This window comes from Oryza brachyantha, chromosome 6 (assembly GCF_000231095.2).
Source record: "Oryza brachyantha chromosome 6, ObraRS2, whole genome shotgun sequence".
NCBI lineage: Eukaryota > Viridiplantae > Streptophyta > Magnoliopsida > Poales > Poaceae > Oryza > Oryza brachyantha.
Window position 1 is genome coordinate 4,042,892 of NC_023168.2, and position 17,983 is coordinate 4,060,874.

Below are 17,983 nucleotides of genomic sequence, written 5' to 3' on the forward strand. Positions count from 1 at the left end.
AACCAAAACAATCGTCCCTCGGACTCTACTAATATTATTGCTTGTCCGTGCGGTACAGCTTGTCCTGGTTGTCCCACCCCCCTCTCTCTCTCTCGTACACATTGTCAACAAAACCACTGCTAGTAGGAGCCAGCTTAGGGCCACACAGCAACACTTCAAAATCGAGGATCTCTGGGGGCTCCTGAGCCCTGATCTCACGTTGCAAACGTTCATCCTTCCTAGGCCAAAACGACGCAGCTCCACAGCGCATGATTGCACCAATGTTTTACGTATCCTCCCCCTCCACTCCTTGGCGTCTTCTGTTGATCAGCAGCCCCACGCCGGGGCCGCGTGCCGTGTGTCACCCGCTCCTGGCCTCCCTCCTGCTGCTCCAGTTAACCACGCGGCCGATCCAGATTGGCCGTGCAGGTAACCGAGAGAACTCATATATAAAATTTTTATCTAAAATTTAGATTTATAATCTTATCTTTAAAATTAATTTTAAAGCTTTTTATTATAGTTTAGATTTAAACTTTTGAATCTATATCACTAAAAATACATACATATAATTTTTATTTATAAATTAGTTTTGGTTCGACGCGAAGATGGATGCCAACGGGGTGTTGACATGATGTCTGATATGATGTTGTTGTGTTCGCGCAGATGCATTGCACCGGCGGGGGAGTGGCGCCCGCGCGGCCGGGCGGCGGGACGGCACGCGGCGGAGGCGTCGGCGTCCCAGGGCCCCGGGGTCTCCTCGCGTCCCCCTGCGGGCTGCAGGTTTGAGGGGCCCGGGCGGCGGCATGTCGGGCGATCGGTCCGGCCGGCCAGGCCGGCGGCTGCTACGCGCATTGGACCACGTCGGCGGCGGCCATGCGTGCTGTCATTTCATGGGCACCCAAACTTTAAGGTCTTATTTAGTTTTCAAAAAGTTTTTCTAAAAACATCATATCGAATTTTTGGACATCTAAATAAAGCATTAAATATAGATAAATCAAAAAACTAATTTCACAGTTATGAAAGAAATCTTGAGACGAATCTTTTGAGCCTAATTAGCCCGTGATTAGCCATAAGTGCTACAGTAATCAACATATGCTAATGACTGATTAATTAGACTCAAAAGATTTGTCTCGCGGTTTCTCGGCTAGCCGTGAAATTCGTTTTTTCATTCACGTCCGAAAACCCCTTCCGACATCCGGTCAAACATTTGACGTGACACTTCTCTAAAAAAATTTCTCAATCTAAACACCATATTAGCCGCACCTCACGTTACGTTGCCATCATTGTCCCTGCAGGGAGAAATGGCGTTGCTATCATGGCCCTTGGATGATGAGGCTGACTGATGCATTGTTTTTCTTCTTTCTTTCTCTTAACCTTAAATATGCACATTAATATATAGGGAATTGCTATATAACGGTGTACCATCGGTATTGTTACAGTCAAATCGAGCAGATGGTGTGGCTCGTCCTCCTCCGGGACCAACACACCAACCCCGCCGTGTTCTTCGGCAAGACCATTGCCTTCTTATCATCCCAACGATTTAATTAATCAAACATGTAACCAACATCATATGACCATATTTTAGTTTTAGTTTTTATTTTTTTTCCTTATAACTTAAATAAAAAATAGAAATACTATATTATGGTCTACCATCCAACCGGACAGTGACAGGATACATGTGACGGTTAACAACGTCTGGCCTCGTCGTGGCGCCGTAGCAGCATTCCGGTAACAACATCGCTGCCAGCCACTGATGAAGAGCGTTTCGATGGGGCTAGGGCCGAGGGCGCCGCAGCCACCCTTACGGACGAGTGAGGTGAGGCGGTTATGAGGCAGGGGGGTTGATAATCGGACTGGAAGATGGACTGCGACAGGAGGAAGTACACCATGCTGAGCTCCAGCGGGTCATCCGGTCTGAACGGCCCCTGCCTTGTCTGCAGCAGATGTGCATGGCGACGATGGAACCTCATGATATTGTTCATGATATCACTAGTATCAGACATGATACTATTCATGTATCATATATGGTACATGTGAGATATCATGTTACTTGGAAGGCACCATGTTACCTGGGCATGACACCTTGAGGTATCGTACACGATACATGTTTCCTGGACATGCTATCATATCTGATATATTTGATGTTTCATATACAATACATATGAGGTACATGTTACCTGTGAGGTAGACAAGGTAACATGACTAGTGCTTATTCCGTTGCTTAACGGTACACTGTAGTGTAGCAGCCCCATAGTACATATTCCGATCGGTATCTCACTATCTCCTCGTCAGTGGAGATTATTTATATAGGATTCTCCTTATAAAAGAGGTAACGTGATTACTTTCATAAGTTGCTAGAAGTCGGATTGAAATTCATATTTATACTCGCTCTTGAGTTTATTTCCTTCTGAATTTTTAAGATTGAAATACATTAGTGCAATCAAGAGAACCCAATGGCGAAGAAAAAACAAAAAGAGGTGTGAGCATGGACTGTGCGAGTCAATACCAACAAGAAAGCCAAAAAGAAAAAAAATAGAAAACAACAAGCCAAAAACAAAAAGAAAACAACATTATCTCAAGAAATAAGTCTATTTTTGTCTCCCTTAAAAGTACGATGAATCTAATTCATACCCCTCAACTAGAAACTGAATAGAATGATTCTCTAAACTATTGAAACCAACAATTTGATACCCAAGAACTCCATTCGTCTATAGTCCTAATTAACCAGCCCATAATATACACCCATCTCAAATGGGCTGTTTAGGCCTTAATACTCCAAGCTCCTCCTGGAATGGGCTGATTGGCTAAAGAGTGTTCTCACGCCTCACAAATGGATTCTGCTCCTGTATACTTCACCGTCAAAACAGACGAATGATTTAATTCTGTTCTAGTTGCTGAAATTTTCGAAACGATGCATGTAATGTACTACCGCCAGCATCGCTAAATATCACCACCAGCAGTAGTATAATGTATGACCGACTTTAGTTCAATTAAATAAAATAAATTTTATTTTTAAGATATCTAAAATAAAACTTAGTTTATTTATTTGAACTGGAGCTAGCAATAGATTAACAGCTACGAGTCTGTACATACATTAAACTAGAGTTTGCTCGATATCAATGGCAAACCCAGAACAAAAATTACCGGGGGTCCTATATATGTCATAACACATATAATACTCTTATTTTCAACTAATAATATTGATTAACATAGACTAAAATAACTAAATATTATAATTATACCTGGGTCCGGTGACCTCAGGTAGCACAATGTAGCACGCCCCTGCTCGATATGTACAATAGAGGAGCACAACTGCAGTGTAAGGGCATTCCCAATCCGTAACACTGGATATAGTTTCTATAAACTCCCTATTATCAAGAAACTAGTACTAGACACTACTCTTCTAATGCAAACACCACTATTCCATACTTCAATTTAATGCTACTTATCTCACATGATATCTTGGATGTTGTGTAGAAATTATGTCTCATGCAAAACATGGTTTTATTCCCTTTCCTCATTTATTCACTTTTCACATCATCTTTTATCCTAGATGACAACTTATTTAATGTTATAGACATCATTTTAGTCATTGAATTAGGAATGCCCTAAGCAGAGTAGCAGTAGTAACTTGGAGGCTTGGGCTTTTTGTCGATCCTAAAGTGGAGTAGCTAGCAGGTGCATAATTTGCTTGCCGGCCTTTTCAGCTTTTGGGCTTGTTTGAGATAGCTTTAGATTCTGAGAAGTAGCTATTTGGTAGCTAGCTTCTGGGAATCGGAAAAATCTTATAAACCTAGCTTCTGCAGCTTCTGAATTTTTAGTTCATTTTTTAAAATCTGTAACTACGGATTTTCAGAAGCTATGAACCGTTTAGGGCAGCTTCTGGTTGAAGCAGCTTTTGAGAAAAGTTATAGCTGAGAGAAACTCCCCAAACATACCATTTATCCAATTGCCAACGAGTTAGGCACAACATACTGCTGCTGAATGCACTGGAAATTAAGCCCATGCAACTATGAAAGCAAGCTGCAGATTCAGCAATAGTACTCTCGCCGTACTTGGTGCTAATCTAAAATCCCTTCGATTACTGACAGCAACCACATCATGCGTGTGTTTCGACTTTGTATTTTGTATTCAGGCTAACACACTCTCTATCCTAAAATATAAGTATTTTTAGAATTCAAATTTTATATCATGATATAAGTATTTATATATTAATTTCCATAATTTCAATCATTCAAATAATTTCAAACCAATTAGACTCTTAGAAAGAGAATTTAATCGATTTAAAATTTAAAAATTGATTAGTGAATTGACTAAATTTTTTATATTACTTAATTATGAAATATTACATGTTACTACCCCAGAACTGGCAGGCATCCCGTGCAATTTCTGACTAGGTCATCTGCTTTAAGCCTTTAACAAAGGTTAGCTAGGAATCAGAGTCAGTCCTTTTCATCTCATTAGAGCAGGTATAACGATATTTTAAAGAGAAAATAGGGGAAAGAAGAGAGATAAACTACTAATTTATAGCCAGCTATAGCACATATTCCAGAACACAGTTTGTTTGTATGTAAATATTGTATGAATTAACTATTAGATTGACTATAGATAATTTAAAGCAACTTGCTCTTAGTGCTATGCAATCCTACTTGGCCCGATGTGTCCAAACCTTTAAAGCATCAAATGGTCGGGTGCATGCAGGTTCAGGGGCCAATTAAAAAACACTTTTACTATTGATCAAATGTTTGATTTTTTTCTTCTGTCAAACACATATGCAATGCATGAGGGCTGGGGGAAAGGCGTGCATAAGATTTTTGACTTATGTGCATGCTTTCAGATTATCATCCAACGGTAATGACCGGATTTAATTGATAAAATTAAAATTTTTAAACATTTGATTACTCCACGGACGCATTAAAAAAAGGAAAAGGGTAGAGGTCGATCGGTCAACACGGTCGTGTGATGTGACTGTGAGATCGAGCCTGTCCCCAGTTGCACGCGTGATTTTTATTTTATAAACCTTTAATTTTTTAAAAAATAAATTAAACCATTAATATATCTATTGGCGTCCACATCCATTGGACCCAGATGCTCTTTTACTTGTGGTATTGCCATTTCGTCGCTGAAAGGTCTTGTTTTAACGGAAAAAACAATGGACAAATACAAATTTACCACTTGTTTAAATTATTATTGTAAAATTATCAAAAAAAGTTACAAAATATCATTAAAACTGTCAGTTTTAGTGTGCATACTTATGATATAGAAAGAAATAAATTTGTAAAGATCCTCCTAAAAATAAAGGCCCACTTGGCCGTGAGAACCCACGCCTCAATGGAAAACTCGCAACAACGTGGGAGCTTACAAAGTGCGGTGACAGAGACTAGTGGTAGTACAGTTTCTGATCTCTACATAATTAATTAATGAGTAATTTTACAGTACTTGAGAAGGTATCAGAATACCAAAATTTCAGTATAAAATTTTAGTATCTCTTAGTAACTAGGTACTATGGGGTACCAAATTTTACACTAAAATTTTAATACCTCTCATTACCTTCCCAAGAACTGTAAAATTGCTCTTAATTAATTATTTTGCAGGCATTGTAGCAACTCAGTCATTAGTCCATGTCAGCTCAAGTACACACACATAGCTCATTTTGTCACAAGAAAATTAAATGTAGAATGGTCCTAAGAATCCTGTCTCATATATATTCAATTTGCCTGTATACATAAGCACAAGCAAAAACTTGGTTAACCTAGCTTCGATCACCGAGAAGGCAAGAACACGAGTGAAAGATCGAACAAATCGGCCAACTCCGGTGCATTTTACTGGTAGTAGAATTTAATACTATTGATCTATTTTTATTGGATGACTATAATTAAATTATACCACCAATAATATTAGGTGCAGTAGAAATTTGAATGAATAATATCGTCCTTTTTGTTGCGATCTTTATTGCAAAAAAGTTTATAAAATACTACTAATCAAGTAATTAACAAAGTAAAAAATAACATTTTTCTACTGGTTGTATAATACTATAAGTAAAATGCACCGAAGAGTTACTCCTCGACCAAATGCTTCGACGCACGCCTTCAGATTGGCAACTAGGGAACCTTTGAGACGGGAGGCACAAAGCAACCAGACAGGATTCTTAGCCTTTGCGTGCAAGATCACATCGGATACGGTCCCGCGTGTAGGCTAATTTGTCGCCGCAGATCACCAAACACTTGCACACAAATTAGCACCGAGCTAACCATGATTAATCAACTCACGACGACTCGGCAATGGCGCCCGGTTTACTAATACCACGTCCACGCGGCGCGGCTCGTTCTTTCTTAATTCACCAACCCTAGCCACACCCACACGGCCACACCATCTCCTATATATAATGGCCTTCCTCCTCGAGCTCCTCTCCAGCTTAATTTGCTTGCTCGTAAGCTCGATCGATCGGTGCAGCTAGCTCTTGCGTGCATCGGCGACGGCGACCGGCCGGCCGGCGGCATGGACGACGGGCGCCGGCAGCGTGATGTGACGTTCGGCGACGACTTCATGGCGCTGCGGCCGGGGGAAGCCGGCGTGCGCAGCCTCCTCCACCTGCTGTGCTCCTGCAAGGTCGCCGGGAACGCGGCCGTGCGCTGCCCCGACGGCACGGAGGTGCCGCGGCGGTGGCACCGGTGGATCATCTTCGTCTCCCTCCTCGCGCAGGCGCTGCTGAGGTCGTCCAGGGGGCTCATGGCCAGGGTCGGCCTCGCCGTCGAGTACTGGATGAACCTCGTCAACGACAATGGCGGCGGCGTCCTCTCGCTTGTCAGGAACGCTCTGCGTGGTAAGTGGAGTTCAGGAAAATGTTCATCGGCATCCACACGTGTGTTAAAAAACTGCTTTTCTTTCTGTTCAAAGTTTTTCTTTAGAGAACTAATGAACTATGCTTTTCCTGATTTCTTGGTTTGCTAGCTAGGAATATTAATTAGATGCTAGTGGGCCATGCACAAAAGCTGTATTTTTTATGTTCTTGTGATCTTATGTTATGCATAATTCTTATTCAAACGAATGAGGTATCCATGATCATTTGGTTTTCAGTTCAGGAATTTAAAGACTCTCTAATAAGTTTAAAAACGAGTACTCATTTAGAAGGAGCCAGTTCTACAATTAATTTGAATAAAAAGGAGGATTTTATAGTTTATCTCTTTGGAATATCATGTAGTGCTCGATCATTACAGTTTATATCTAAAAGAAATATCATGTAGTGCTACAAGCTAGGTTAGCAGCTCTACCTTATTTAGTTCTGCTAGTAAACTGGGTTTTGTTAATCAGTACAACAATATATGATTTATTTATGCATGCTAATTAATATGTTGGCGCAGAGGTCCTAAACAACAAGTTGATTAATTAGGCCTAGTTAAGCTCACACAAAACTGGCTTGGAGATATCTAACTTGTTCCTTCTCAGATTTCATTATTCATATTGACTAGTCATGTGAAGAGTTCAGTTCAACCATTATTCCTACCCCAAATAAGGATAATGTACATTAGTTCCTTATACTATGTCATGGGGTTTCTTAATCCTTTAAACAACTAACTTTAATATAGCCATTAGTTTGCAACAACCATCTCCTTGATACAAGCCTTATGATTGTCAATAATTCCACATGTAAAAGAGTTATCACAAAACGAAATCTTTGCAAATACATGTACAATGTAGTCATCACAACCCCCTCATCAAGTCAGGTCCAGAAACATGTCTCTGTTTTCAAACTGGTATTGTAGTTAAGGACAGTGATGTTCAGACAATGATCAGTACAGTAACACCGACATTCTACATTGCAGGAAAGGTGATAACTCCGGACAGAAATTCTCCCAAATATCGATCGTTCATTGGACTTCTTGACAGTAGGATGAATCTTGACAAGAAGATCAAGGCAGGGGATAGCGATTACCACGCAGCTCTCTGCATCATGGCAGCGAAAATGGCCTATGAGAAGGAACTTGTTATCAAAGACGCCGTCGAAAACGATTGGCAGGTCTGTCAAAATTCTTGCAAATTTGTTATAAATGAGAGCATAAAACGTGATTGCAGTAACAGTATCTCCTCCTATGTCCATGATTCTGCAGATGAAATTCTTGGAGTTCTTCAACTGTTGGAATGGTAAGATACTAAGATAAAGCACTGATTCTGATTCGTACTGATGGCAGAATTAATCTATGAACAAACTAATGCATTTTTGTGGTTTCTCCTTGTTTCAGAATTCCAAGAAGACAACACGACCCAGGCTTTCATGTTCGCCGACAAGCCGGAGGACGCCGAGCTGGCGGTGGTGGCGTTCCGCGGCACGCAGCCGTTCGACATGGAGCAGTGGTGCACGGACGTGGACATCTCGTGGTACGAGATCCCCGGGGTGGGCAAGGTCCACGGCGGCTTCATGAAGGCGCTGGGGCTGCAGAGGAACGCCGGCGGCCAGAAGCCCGGCTGGCCGGCGGAGATCGCGCAGACGACGCCGCCGGCGGGCGACGAGAAGGAGAAGAAGAAGAGCTTCGCCTACTACGCCGTCCGCGCCAGCCTGCGCAGGTTCCTCGCCGACAACCCGCGCGCCAGGTTCGTCGTCACGGGCCACAGCCTCGGCGGCGCGCTCGCGGTGCTGTTCCCGGTCATCCTGGCGCTGCACGGCGAGTCCGCCATGCTCGACCGGCTGGAGGCCGTGTACACGTACGGCCAGCCCCGCGTCGGCGACGCGCAGCTCGGCGCGTTCGCGGCGAGCCACCTGAGGAGGCGGTACTTCCGGTTCGTGTACTGCAACGACCTCGTGCCGCGGGTGCCCTACGACGACGCCGCCTTCCTCTTCAAGCACTTCGGCCGCTGCGTCTACTTCGACAGCCTGTACAGGGCGACGGCGATGGAGGAGGAGCCGAACAAGAACTACTTCTCGCCGGCGTTCGCGGTGCCCAAGTACGCGAACGCGGCGTGGGAGCTGGCGCGAGGGTTCGCCATCGGGTACGTGGAAGGGCCGGAGTACGCGGAGGGGTGGGCGATGACGGCGGCGAGGGCGGTGGGGATGGTGATCCCCGGCTTGCCGCCGCACGCGCCGCAGGACTACGTGAACGCCACGAGGCTCGCCGGCGCGTCGCTTCGCAAGCTGCTGCTCTGATCCCACCACGCCGGCCGGCCCACAGACATTCGGCCCTTTTTGGACTTGCCGATCTGACCATTGGCTCGGCCCATTTAGGCCACCTGAATTTGGATCGCAAGTTTGAAAAGAAGGGAAAATGGCACAAAAGTTAGTACACTGTCCGAGGATTTCTTGAATTTTATTTATTAAATAATTTATAAATTTAATTTTACATTAAAAAAATCCTAAAACTAACCTCCTGCCACTCTCTAAGAGGGCGAAAAGGTGACGTGGCAAACGTCACTCAGTCGCGAGGGATGGCCGGAAACGGCGCACGGCGAAATTTGCATTTAGGTGAGGGACCGAGTGATCGTTTGCCACGTTACCTTTCCGTCCTCCTGGAGGACGGCATGATGCTAGTTTTATGATTTTTTGAAATACAAAATTAAATTTATAAATTATTTAATAAATAAAATTCAAAATTAAATTCAATGTACGTGGTTCGCTAATGGGATAAAAAGATTCCCGGTAAAATTCCATTAAATTACATTGTATTTGTATATATATGTGTTTATGTGTAGATAATTTACTAGACCAGCACAAGCTACTATCGATGCGATGTGCTGGTGATCCAGACGAAAACATAAGTGATAATGAGTTTATTAGTTTTATTAGAGTAAAATGTCTAACTTTGAATTAGTTCTACTTGGAATCAGGTCACGACGCGACGATGTACGAAGACATAATCTTGAGGTAGAAGCCCATGCATGGATGTTACAATTAACCACACAAAAATTAATCATGCATACATGAACGCATCTTAGAGCAAGGCTAATAATAGTATAGCCAACAAGCTAGCTATAAGATTTTTTATAGTTTTTTTTAGCTCACCCATATACTAGTTAGCTTTTCATCATTAATAAAGGACCCACATGTCATTCTCACAGAGTTTCTTGGTTCCTGTGTCCGAGCTGGCTACAAGCTTATAGCTTGCTTACACTCTCTTTCATCCCCTCTCTTCTCCACATAAGCTTATAGCCTGCTATTATACTTGCTTTTATTAATTTTTTCTTCATCTACGATAGATTTAACTAAAGTTACTTACGCTCTTAATTAAATTCAGCACATATATGTTCAGTATTAATTGACTGTGCAACACTGTGAATTTCAGAATATAGAATTAGGTGCACATTAAAAAATAATTATTGTCTGAATATAAAGGACGACGTACTGCTTAATTATTAGTAGATTTGGGATGTCAAGCACTTCTGTAAAGTTATATTTAATTTGTTCATACAAACATATGCTTGGAAGAACAGTAATGAAACACGCATATTGAAAACCGTATCGATATCAAAAATGCCAAGTAAAAACAAACTTAGGGCTAATTATATGATCTAGCACTAACGGTATCACACAATATCCAGTACAGCTGCCAACTATACGTATTTTCTTTCGAGGAGCTACTAAGTTATAAGTCCATATTAAAATTAATATATACAATAAGTTAGCTGCTACCTCTGTTTCACAATGTAAGACTTTCATTAGATTTATATGGATGCTAATGAATCTAGACATATATATAAATTATATATATTCATCGATTGATAAATTAAAAAAATTTTAGAATATGAAACAGAGGAGTATAAGATTGACTTTAGTATTATTTGATGCATTTACTTTAGAGCAGGTGTATAAATAGCTCCTGCATTAAACATAACAACTTTTATTTTATATTTTCTCTATCCTACAGTTAAGGAGCTTAGTTTTGTACCAATTCGATCAGGGTGAATTGTCCTCCGTTTATAGTCCAGCCACGTGGGGCAGCAGTTTGCTCCCTTTGCGTCTCCATTTTTGTCATGCACGGTCACGGACACATCGCTCTTCATCAAGATCATACCGTGCTTACATGCATGCGTGCCTGTGTCTGTGTGGACGTACCAAATCCTCCGCGGCCCGCGCGCAAAAGCAGCCCACCCAACACAACAAAAGCAGCCTGTGAATCTATGGTCACACACATATATACACACACTCATACGCATGGCGAAGCTAGAATAGAAATTAACAGGGTCCAATACGTACTAATTATTTAATTTTTTACTTATATAATAAATAATATGGTATAATTTAGTAAGAATTGGATAATTTATCTGGGGTCCGAGGACCCCAGCTAACTCCATGTAGGTTCGCCACTGCTCATATGAGCTTTTTTTTAATGATGTCATTTTTTGTGTAAAAATTTATAAAAAGTTTATATTATAAATTTGGTAAGTCGAGATAATTTGTTAAAAGTAGTAAAATTTTCCTATACTTGTAGGTTGAGTCAGCCTTGACAAGAGAGAAAAAAAATAATAACTTAATAATTTTGAATAACAAATATGTAGAAACAACAAACAATAAAAAAGAAATTAATATGAAAATTTTACTGTAAAAACTTAATATCATATGGTCATATTTGGTTTGCTACCAATATATAGCCAAAATATAAATATGTGCTAAAGAATGCTCTATATTAAAGCCTAATATAGCATGAGTCTTACCCATGGATTGGTTTTAATCCAAACCAACTATGTGTACTATTTAAGCCACCAAAATATTAGTAGGTCACATTTTGGTAGAAATCCAAATAGGCCCAAAGTCTAATGGAAGCAGGTTGGAAATAAATGATTGAGGACTTTCAAGATGGCTAGAAACAGAGTAGTGCAAAAGGTTCATTGTTATTGACTCATGCCGCACGTTGGACGACCTAGCGTTCTCAAGTAAGCAACCCAGAAACTTTTCTCTTTTTTCTGCGTATACTTTCCAAACGGTTAAACGACGTATTTTTTATCAAAAAAATTATATAAAAGTTATTTTAAAAAATTTAAATTAATCTATTTTAAAATTTATAAAAGCTAATACTCAATTAATCATATGCAAACGAGCCACCACACCCTGCACCTACCCACAGAAAAAAAAATGGTCTCCATTCTTCTTCGAGCTAATCAACCATCCTAAATAATTTGCATCCCCTATGGTTATTGTTTACCACCAATGCACACACAAACACAAATTATCATAAAATTGGCGATCTACGTAAATGAGCATGACGTCCCGACGTAAAGCATGAGCGGCGACGATGGTGGCCGGCGGCAAGGAGAGCTCTGTGCCTCTGTGTAACGATATTTTTTTCTAGTGTTAGCATCACAATTTGGTACGATTTTTTAAGATTCAGTAAAGAAAAAAATCGATATATCAACATGAATAAGTTTAAGAAGGAATCTTGAAGATCACCAAGACAATTTTATATTTTGGTTAAGGAAAGAAATCGATCGAGGGACAGTGAAAACGATGGTCCATTGTTATTCACTTGTCTTCTAATTATCTTTTCATAGTTAGTTATCATTGTCGGTCGATTTTCATGGTTTTTCCGTAAGGATTTTCACGTGAAATTCTGTATCTACGTTGTGTATCTATTTTCCTAACTTGGTCATGTTTAAGCATAGCGTATTGGGGTTCACTATTAATCAACTTTGAGGCATTCTTTGTACCATGCTACAAGTTTAGTTTTTTTTTTTCTTGGCACAATCGTCTCATGGTGCCACTATGTTTTATGACAAAATGGTCGATTTAAAGTAGATTGAAAAATTTAACTAAGTTCATCCAGACCTACAATCTTTGAAAATTTATAGGTATTATGTATTTTACAAGAAAAATATTTTTGAGAAGTTGATACTAAAGTATCAAACCTTTCAAATATTTTCTTTTGGAAATTAAATCCAAAATGTAATCTCATTATCATATTACGGTTCATATATACTGGAGGTTTTTATACTGGCATTTAAAGATCCCTTTTAACTTAGGCTAATACTTATAAGCCAAAATTCAAATTTAAAACCTAAATTTGAAATTAATTTTATGATTTTTTTAATCGTAGTCTATTTTCAATATTTGCTTTAAAATCATTAAGAACATATATAAAAGCTTTATTACTAAATAAATTTTTAATTATTAATAAGATGTTTTGTTTATACTTAATATAAGCGAAAGCTGAAGTAGCCCAACGTGTGACTAGTATGACATGATTCTAGTTTTGCACTCTTGCTCCAACACAATGACAGTACGTACTGTACTAGAACACGTGATTTGAGACGTTATGGTGACTGACATGTACGATAGCACACAAGCAGTGGAGTACTCCTTCCAAAATAGTAATTCCTCTGTTACTATATAAGTACATTTATAGCTTTAAATAAATAAATTAGTTAAAAATAACGTAAATACGCTTATTAAATAAGAAGAGTGGTATGTAGAGAGATAGTTAGGAATAAAATGGATAAGTAATTAAATATGATATAATTGATACAACAACTAGTATAAAAATCATTATTTTTGGAACAAATTTGAATTTTAAAAATACACGGATTCAGAATCTAAAGTTTGAGGTGACTGATTATTATCTTCTTCTTCCTCCCCTCCTCTTCTTCTTTCTCGCCTCCTCTTTCCTTCCCCCCTCTCTCATTTTCTACGGAGGATCTAGCTTGCAGCTTGTAGGGGGCTGACAACTCTCATGCTGAATCTGACCCTATTTGTCATATCAATCATTTTTCCTTTAAATTTTTTCCTATTTTACTGCCCCCTCTATTTCTTAATTTATTAAGTGGCTTCATAGTATTTTTGTTGTCCACTTTAATTTCTGCTAAACACTGTAATATTAGTTTATATTTTATAGCGTGTAGTATTTTTAACAAACTGAAACAAACCCAACTGAAACAACCTGAGGTTGCTTGCCCCTCAAATTTCCTTCTCTTTATATTAAGACAGGAGGGCGACTTCACCGAGTGAGTTAGTGAGCGCTTGACACTGCAACACAGCTCAAGAAGATGCCGTCGAGAGAGGAAGCATCGGATGGCCGTGGCGACTCCGACGACGGCGGCGCCAAGCAGGCACACTTTGTGTTCGTCCCGCTGATGTTCGGGGGCCATTTGATCCCGTCCGTGGACACGGCGCTGATGGTGGCCACCCACGGCGCGGTGGCCACCATCGTCGTGACTCCGTCCTACGCCGCGCGCGTCCGCCGGACCGTCGAGCTCACCACGTCGGGGCGGTTCGGCGCATCGGCCGGCGCCGACGTCAGGGTCGTGGCTCTCCCGCTGGACTGCGCCGCGGCGGGCTTGGCCGATGGAAGCGATGACATCGACAGGATCGGTATGGAGCTCGAGTTGGAATACTTCCGAGCGCTGTCGCTCCTCCGGGAGCCGCTCGAGCGCCACCTCCGCGCCGCCGGCGCGCCGTACCCGACGTGCGTCGTGTCGGACTTCTGCCTGCCGTGGACGCAGGAGCTCGCCGCGAGCCTCGGCGTCCCGCGAGTCTGCTTCTTCAACCTGGGCGCCTTCTCCGTGCTGTGCCAGCACAACGTCAACCGGTACGGTGCCTTCGATGGCGTCGTCGGCGACGACGTGGCGGTCGTCGTGCCAGGCCTTGGAGACAGGAGGTTTGAGGTGACAAGGGCACAGGCACAGGCGTTCTTAACCGGTTGGGACGACTACGACGACGCCGTGGACCGCGCGCTGGACGCAGCCGACGGCTTCGTCATGAACACCTTCACGGGGATGGAGCCCGAGTTCGTCGCCGCCTACGCGGCTGCCAGGGGAAAGAAGGTGTGGACCATCGGGCCAGTGTCTCTGTATCACCGGCACACCATGTCGCTGGCGGCGAGAGGGAGGACGGCGGACATAGACGCCGACGAGTGCATCCAGTGGCTGGACACCAAGGAACCCAACTCCGTCGTCTACGTCAGCTTCGGGAGCATCACGCACATGGATCCAAAGCATGTCGTCGAGCTCGGGCTCGGGCTCGAGGCGTCGGGGCACCAGTTCATCTGGGTGGTCAGTAACACGGAGCTCTACGGCGAGACGGTGCGCGAGTTCTTGCATGAGCTCGCGGCGCGCGTCGCCGGCCGCGGCCTGGTCATCCGGGGATGGGCGCCGCAGGTGCTGATCCTGTCCCACGTCGCCGTCGGTGGCTTCGTGACGCACTGCGGGTGGAACTCGATCCTGGAGGCGGCCGTCGCCGGATTGCCCGTGGTGACATGGCCGCATTTCTCCGACCAGTTCTTGAACGAGAAGATGGCCGTGGAGGTGCTCGGGATCGGCGTGAGCGTCGGCATCACTGAGCAGGTGGATTCCCAGGAGGAGGGCAAGGGCAATGTGGCTGGGAGGGAGATGGTGGAGAAGGCAATCAGGAGCATACTTGATGGAGGAGAGGAAGCGGAAGAAAGGAGGAGGAGGGCGCGCGACCTGGCCGAGAAAGCGAGGACGACTGTGCAAGAGGGCGGATCGTCTCGTGACAACCTGTTTGACTTTGTTCAGTCTTTCGGGGGGTAAATAGAGATACTATCAAAATCTTATTGCCGAATAACTGTAGGAGAAATATAGTACTTTCTCCCATTTTATTTGTTTGGCATAAAATTACGCAAACCGACGACATATATTTGCAATATGGAAGGGGTATGTGTTTGTATTTTCATAAGTCGTGATGTACTCTTTCGAAGTTACATTTTCAGAACTATGACCAAACTAATGAAAATCTCTAATATATCATAATTGATCTAGAATTTATCACGATCATTAAGAAAAGAGGCTCGGGCATTTTGTGGACTTTACAGTTTCCTCTGGAATTTCCAGCTCTCTAGATAGTCTAAATTCTAATTCATTCTGAGAATTGTCGCTAGAAATTTCAGAAAATGAACTATAGCCAGAAGCTAGGAAAACTAGTTTATCGGATTCTCACAAACTGTTTTCCAAATCTTATGCTTCGAAACAAGACATTGTTTAACAACTTGACAAGCCATCCTGCCTACTTTTTTCACCTATAATTTGCACATCCCTTTGGTTTGCATGTCGGAACTTGCACATAGAAATGTGCGATGCTTGGATATTGGATATCAAATGGTCTTGCGACTAAACGAATTGGAGAAAATTAATAAAAGGTGTTTTCTTATAAAGTGTGTGGTTAATATGTTTTCTTATAAAGTGTTTTTGAACTTTTTCTAAGTTACAGGGTGGCGGAGGAAGAATCGGGACAATGAGTGTGAAAAGTTTGTTAAGAAAGTAATAACAAAGAAAACTATGGAAGCTTTGATCATACTATTACAAAACTATAGATTAAAGAATGTGTCATACAAAACTACACGTAAATTTGAGATATTATCTCACAAAACAACAAATTTAACACTAGTTTTATCACAAAACTACAACCTTTATAACTGAAAAGATGTAGTGCTATATACCTAAACACTAAAAATTTGTAGTTATTTGATAATTTCATCATTTAATTTGTAGTTTTTTTTGATAAATTTAATGTTAAATTTGTAGCTTTGTAGTTTTATGATAGTAAATTTATAGTTTTGTGATAGTTTGATCAAAATATAGTAGTTTTATGAAATTTACCTCTGTTTTCTAAACTTTGCTACCCATGCATGTTGTGCAAAAATGTCATCAAGGCCCATAGCCCGTCCCACTTGTGTTTTCTAAACTTTGCTACCCATGCATGTTCTTAAAAACGGCCTTCAAGACCCAAAGCCCATCACATCAGGCATCAGCATACAACAGGATGCATACTTCCTGGTGACCTATAACTTGTTTGTTTTTATTCAGAATTATTTTGATCTATATTATTAGAAATATTTTTAAACAAATGAATAGATTATTATGAATTATGGATTGAAATTCTCACACTATTTTATCTCTGACAAAACAACTGACATGTGGACCATGTAGCCCACAACTCACTAGCAACCATTTAATGGCTCGTATATCAGCCAATGCGTTAAAGTGAAGTTACATCCATAGGCTGATTTAACGTGGGGGTGGCAGGAGCTCGAGCCCTCGCTAACTTTGTTAAAGTCATTGGAGCACTACGATTCTTCTAAAATTTTATAGCAAAGATTAATAAGAGGGCTAGAACTTTATCTAATTTATTTAGACACTTCTAAAATTTTATAGTAAAGATCAATAAAAAGGAGGGTTAGAACTCTATCTAATTTATTCAGAGCCTTCTAATCTTGTTAACAGATCCATCACTGGTTACATCATATAAGCTCTCTCCACGAATTAGATCCCCACAACTTTTTATATTCTCTGTCACATCGAATGTTTGGACAATAATTAGAAGTATTAAATATAGACTATTAATAAAACCCACCTTATATTTTGGACTATTTCACGCGACGAGTGTATTGAGCCTAATTAGTCCATGATTAGCGAATGTGATGCTACAGTAAACATTTGCTAATCATGGCTTAGTTAGGCTTAAAAAATTTATCTAATGAAATAATCTTTATTTATGCAATTAGTTTTGTTATCAGTCTATATTTAATACTCCTAATTAACGTCAAAATATCTAATGTGACGAGGGAATAAAAAAATCTCTGGATCCAAACAGCCCCTTACTCTCCACTCATTGGAAAACGTAATTTATGACATTATGGGTGACTGACATCCCAATATATACCAAACAAGTACAGGATAGCGCACAAGTTTATACTCCCTCCGTCCTAAAATAAATCAATTTTTCAATTTTTAGATACCATGTTTGACTTTTCGTCTTATTAAGAAAAACTTACGATTAATAATTTTATTTTTATTAGATGATAAAACATGAATGTACTTTATGCGCGACTAATTTTTTAAAGTTTTTCAAAAAAATTTTAAATAAGACGGATGGTCAAACGCTCGATAAAAAAAAAATTGGTTTTTCGTGGGACGAAGGACGAAGGGAGTAACGTGTAGTATTTGCTATAAATTGCAAGAAGCCAATAATTCTCGGAGAAGATAACCCTCCACCGCCTGACGTTGCTCGCCCTCAAATTGCAACAAGCCAAAAATTTCACATTTTCACCACAAGTTGTGAAGACCACTCTCC

General features: G+C 41.0%; 2 protein-coding genes across 2 annotated transcripts; both read left to right on the forward strand.

The window, feature by feature from the left end:
- Positions 1 to 6,477: 6,477 nt before the first annotated feature.
- LOC102714104 (triacylglycerol lipase OBL1-like) lies at positions 6,478 to 9,129 on the forward strand. The gene is made up of 4 exons (XM_006656695.2): positions 6,478 to 6,802; positions 7,803 to 7,996; positions 8,088 to 8,121; positions 8,220 to 9,129. Exons 1-4 carry the CDS (start codon positions 6,478 to 6,480, stop codon positions 9,116 to 9,118), a joined length of 1,452 nt encoding a protein of 483 aa, XP_006656758.1. The 3' UTR covers positions 9,119 to 9,129.
- A 4,881-nt stretch (positions 9,130 to 14,010) lies between these two features.
- Positions 14,011 to 15,620, forward strand: LOC102714384 (UDP-glycosyltransferase 73C5-like). The gene has a single exon (XM_006656696.2). It carries the CDS (start codon positions 14,029 to 14,031, stop codon positions 15,442 to 15,444), a length of 1,416 nt encoding a protein of 471 aa, XP_006656759.2. The 5' UTR covers positions 14,011 to 14,028; the 3' UTR covers positions 15,445 to 15,620.
- The last annotated feature ends 2,363 nt before the right edge of the window (positions 15,621 to 17,983 follow it).

What these genes read in the sequence shown, in the direction of transcription:
- LOC102714384 (XM_006656696.2), top strand. Translation starts at nt 14,029, where the DNA reads ATGTTCGGGGGCCATTTGATCCCGTCCGTGGACACGGCGCTGATGGTG.
- LOC102714104 (XM_006656695.2), top strand. Translation starts at nt 6,478, where the DNA reads ATGGACGACGGGCGCCGGCAGCGTGATGTGACGTTCGGCGACGACTTC. An exon ending in CCGTCGAAAACGATTGGCAG is followed by an intron (nt 7,997 to 8,087) that starts GTCTGTCAAAAT and finishes ATGATTCTGCAG; the next exon opens with ATGAAATTCTTGGAGTTCTT. An exon ending in GTTCTTCAACTGTTGGAATG is followed by an intron (nt 8,122 to 8,219) that starts GTAAGATACTAA and finishes TCCTTGTTTCAG; the next exon opens with AATTCCAAGAAGACAACACG.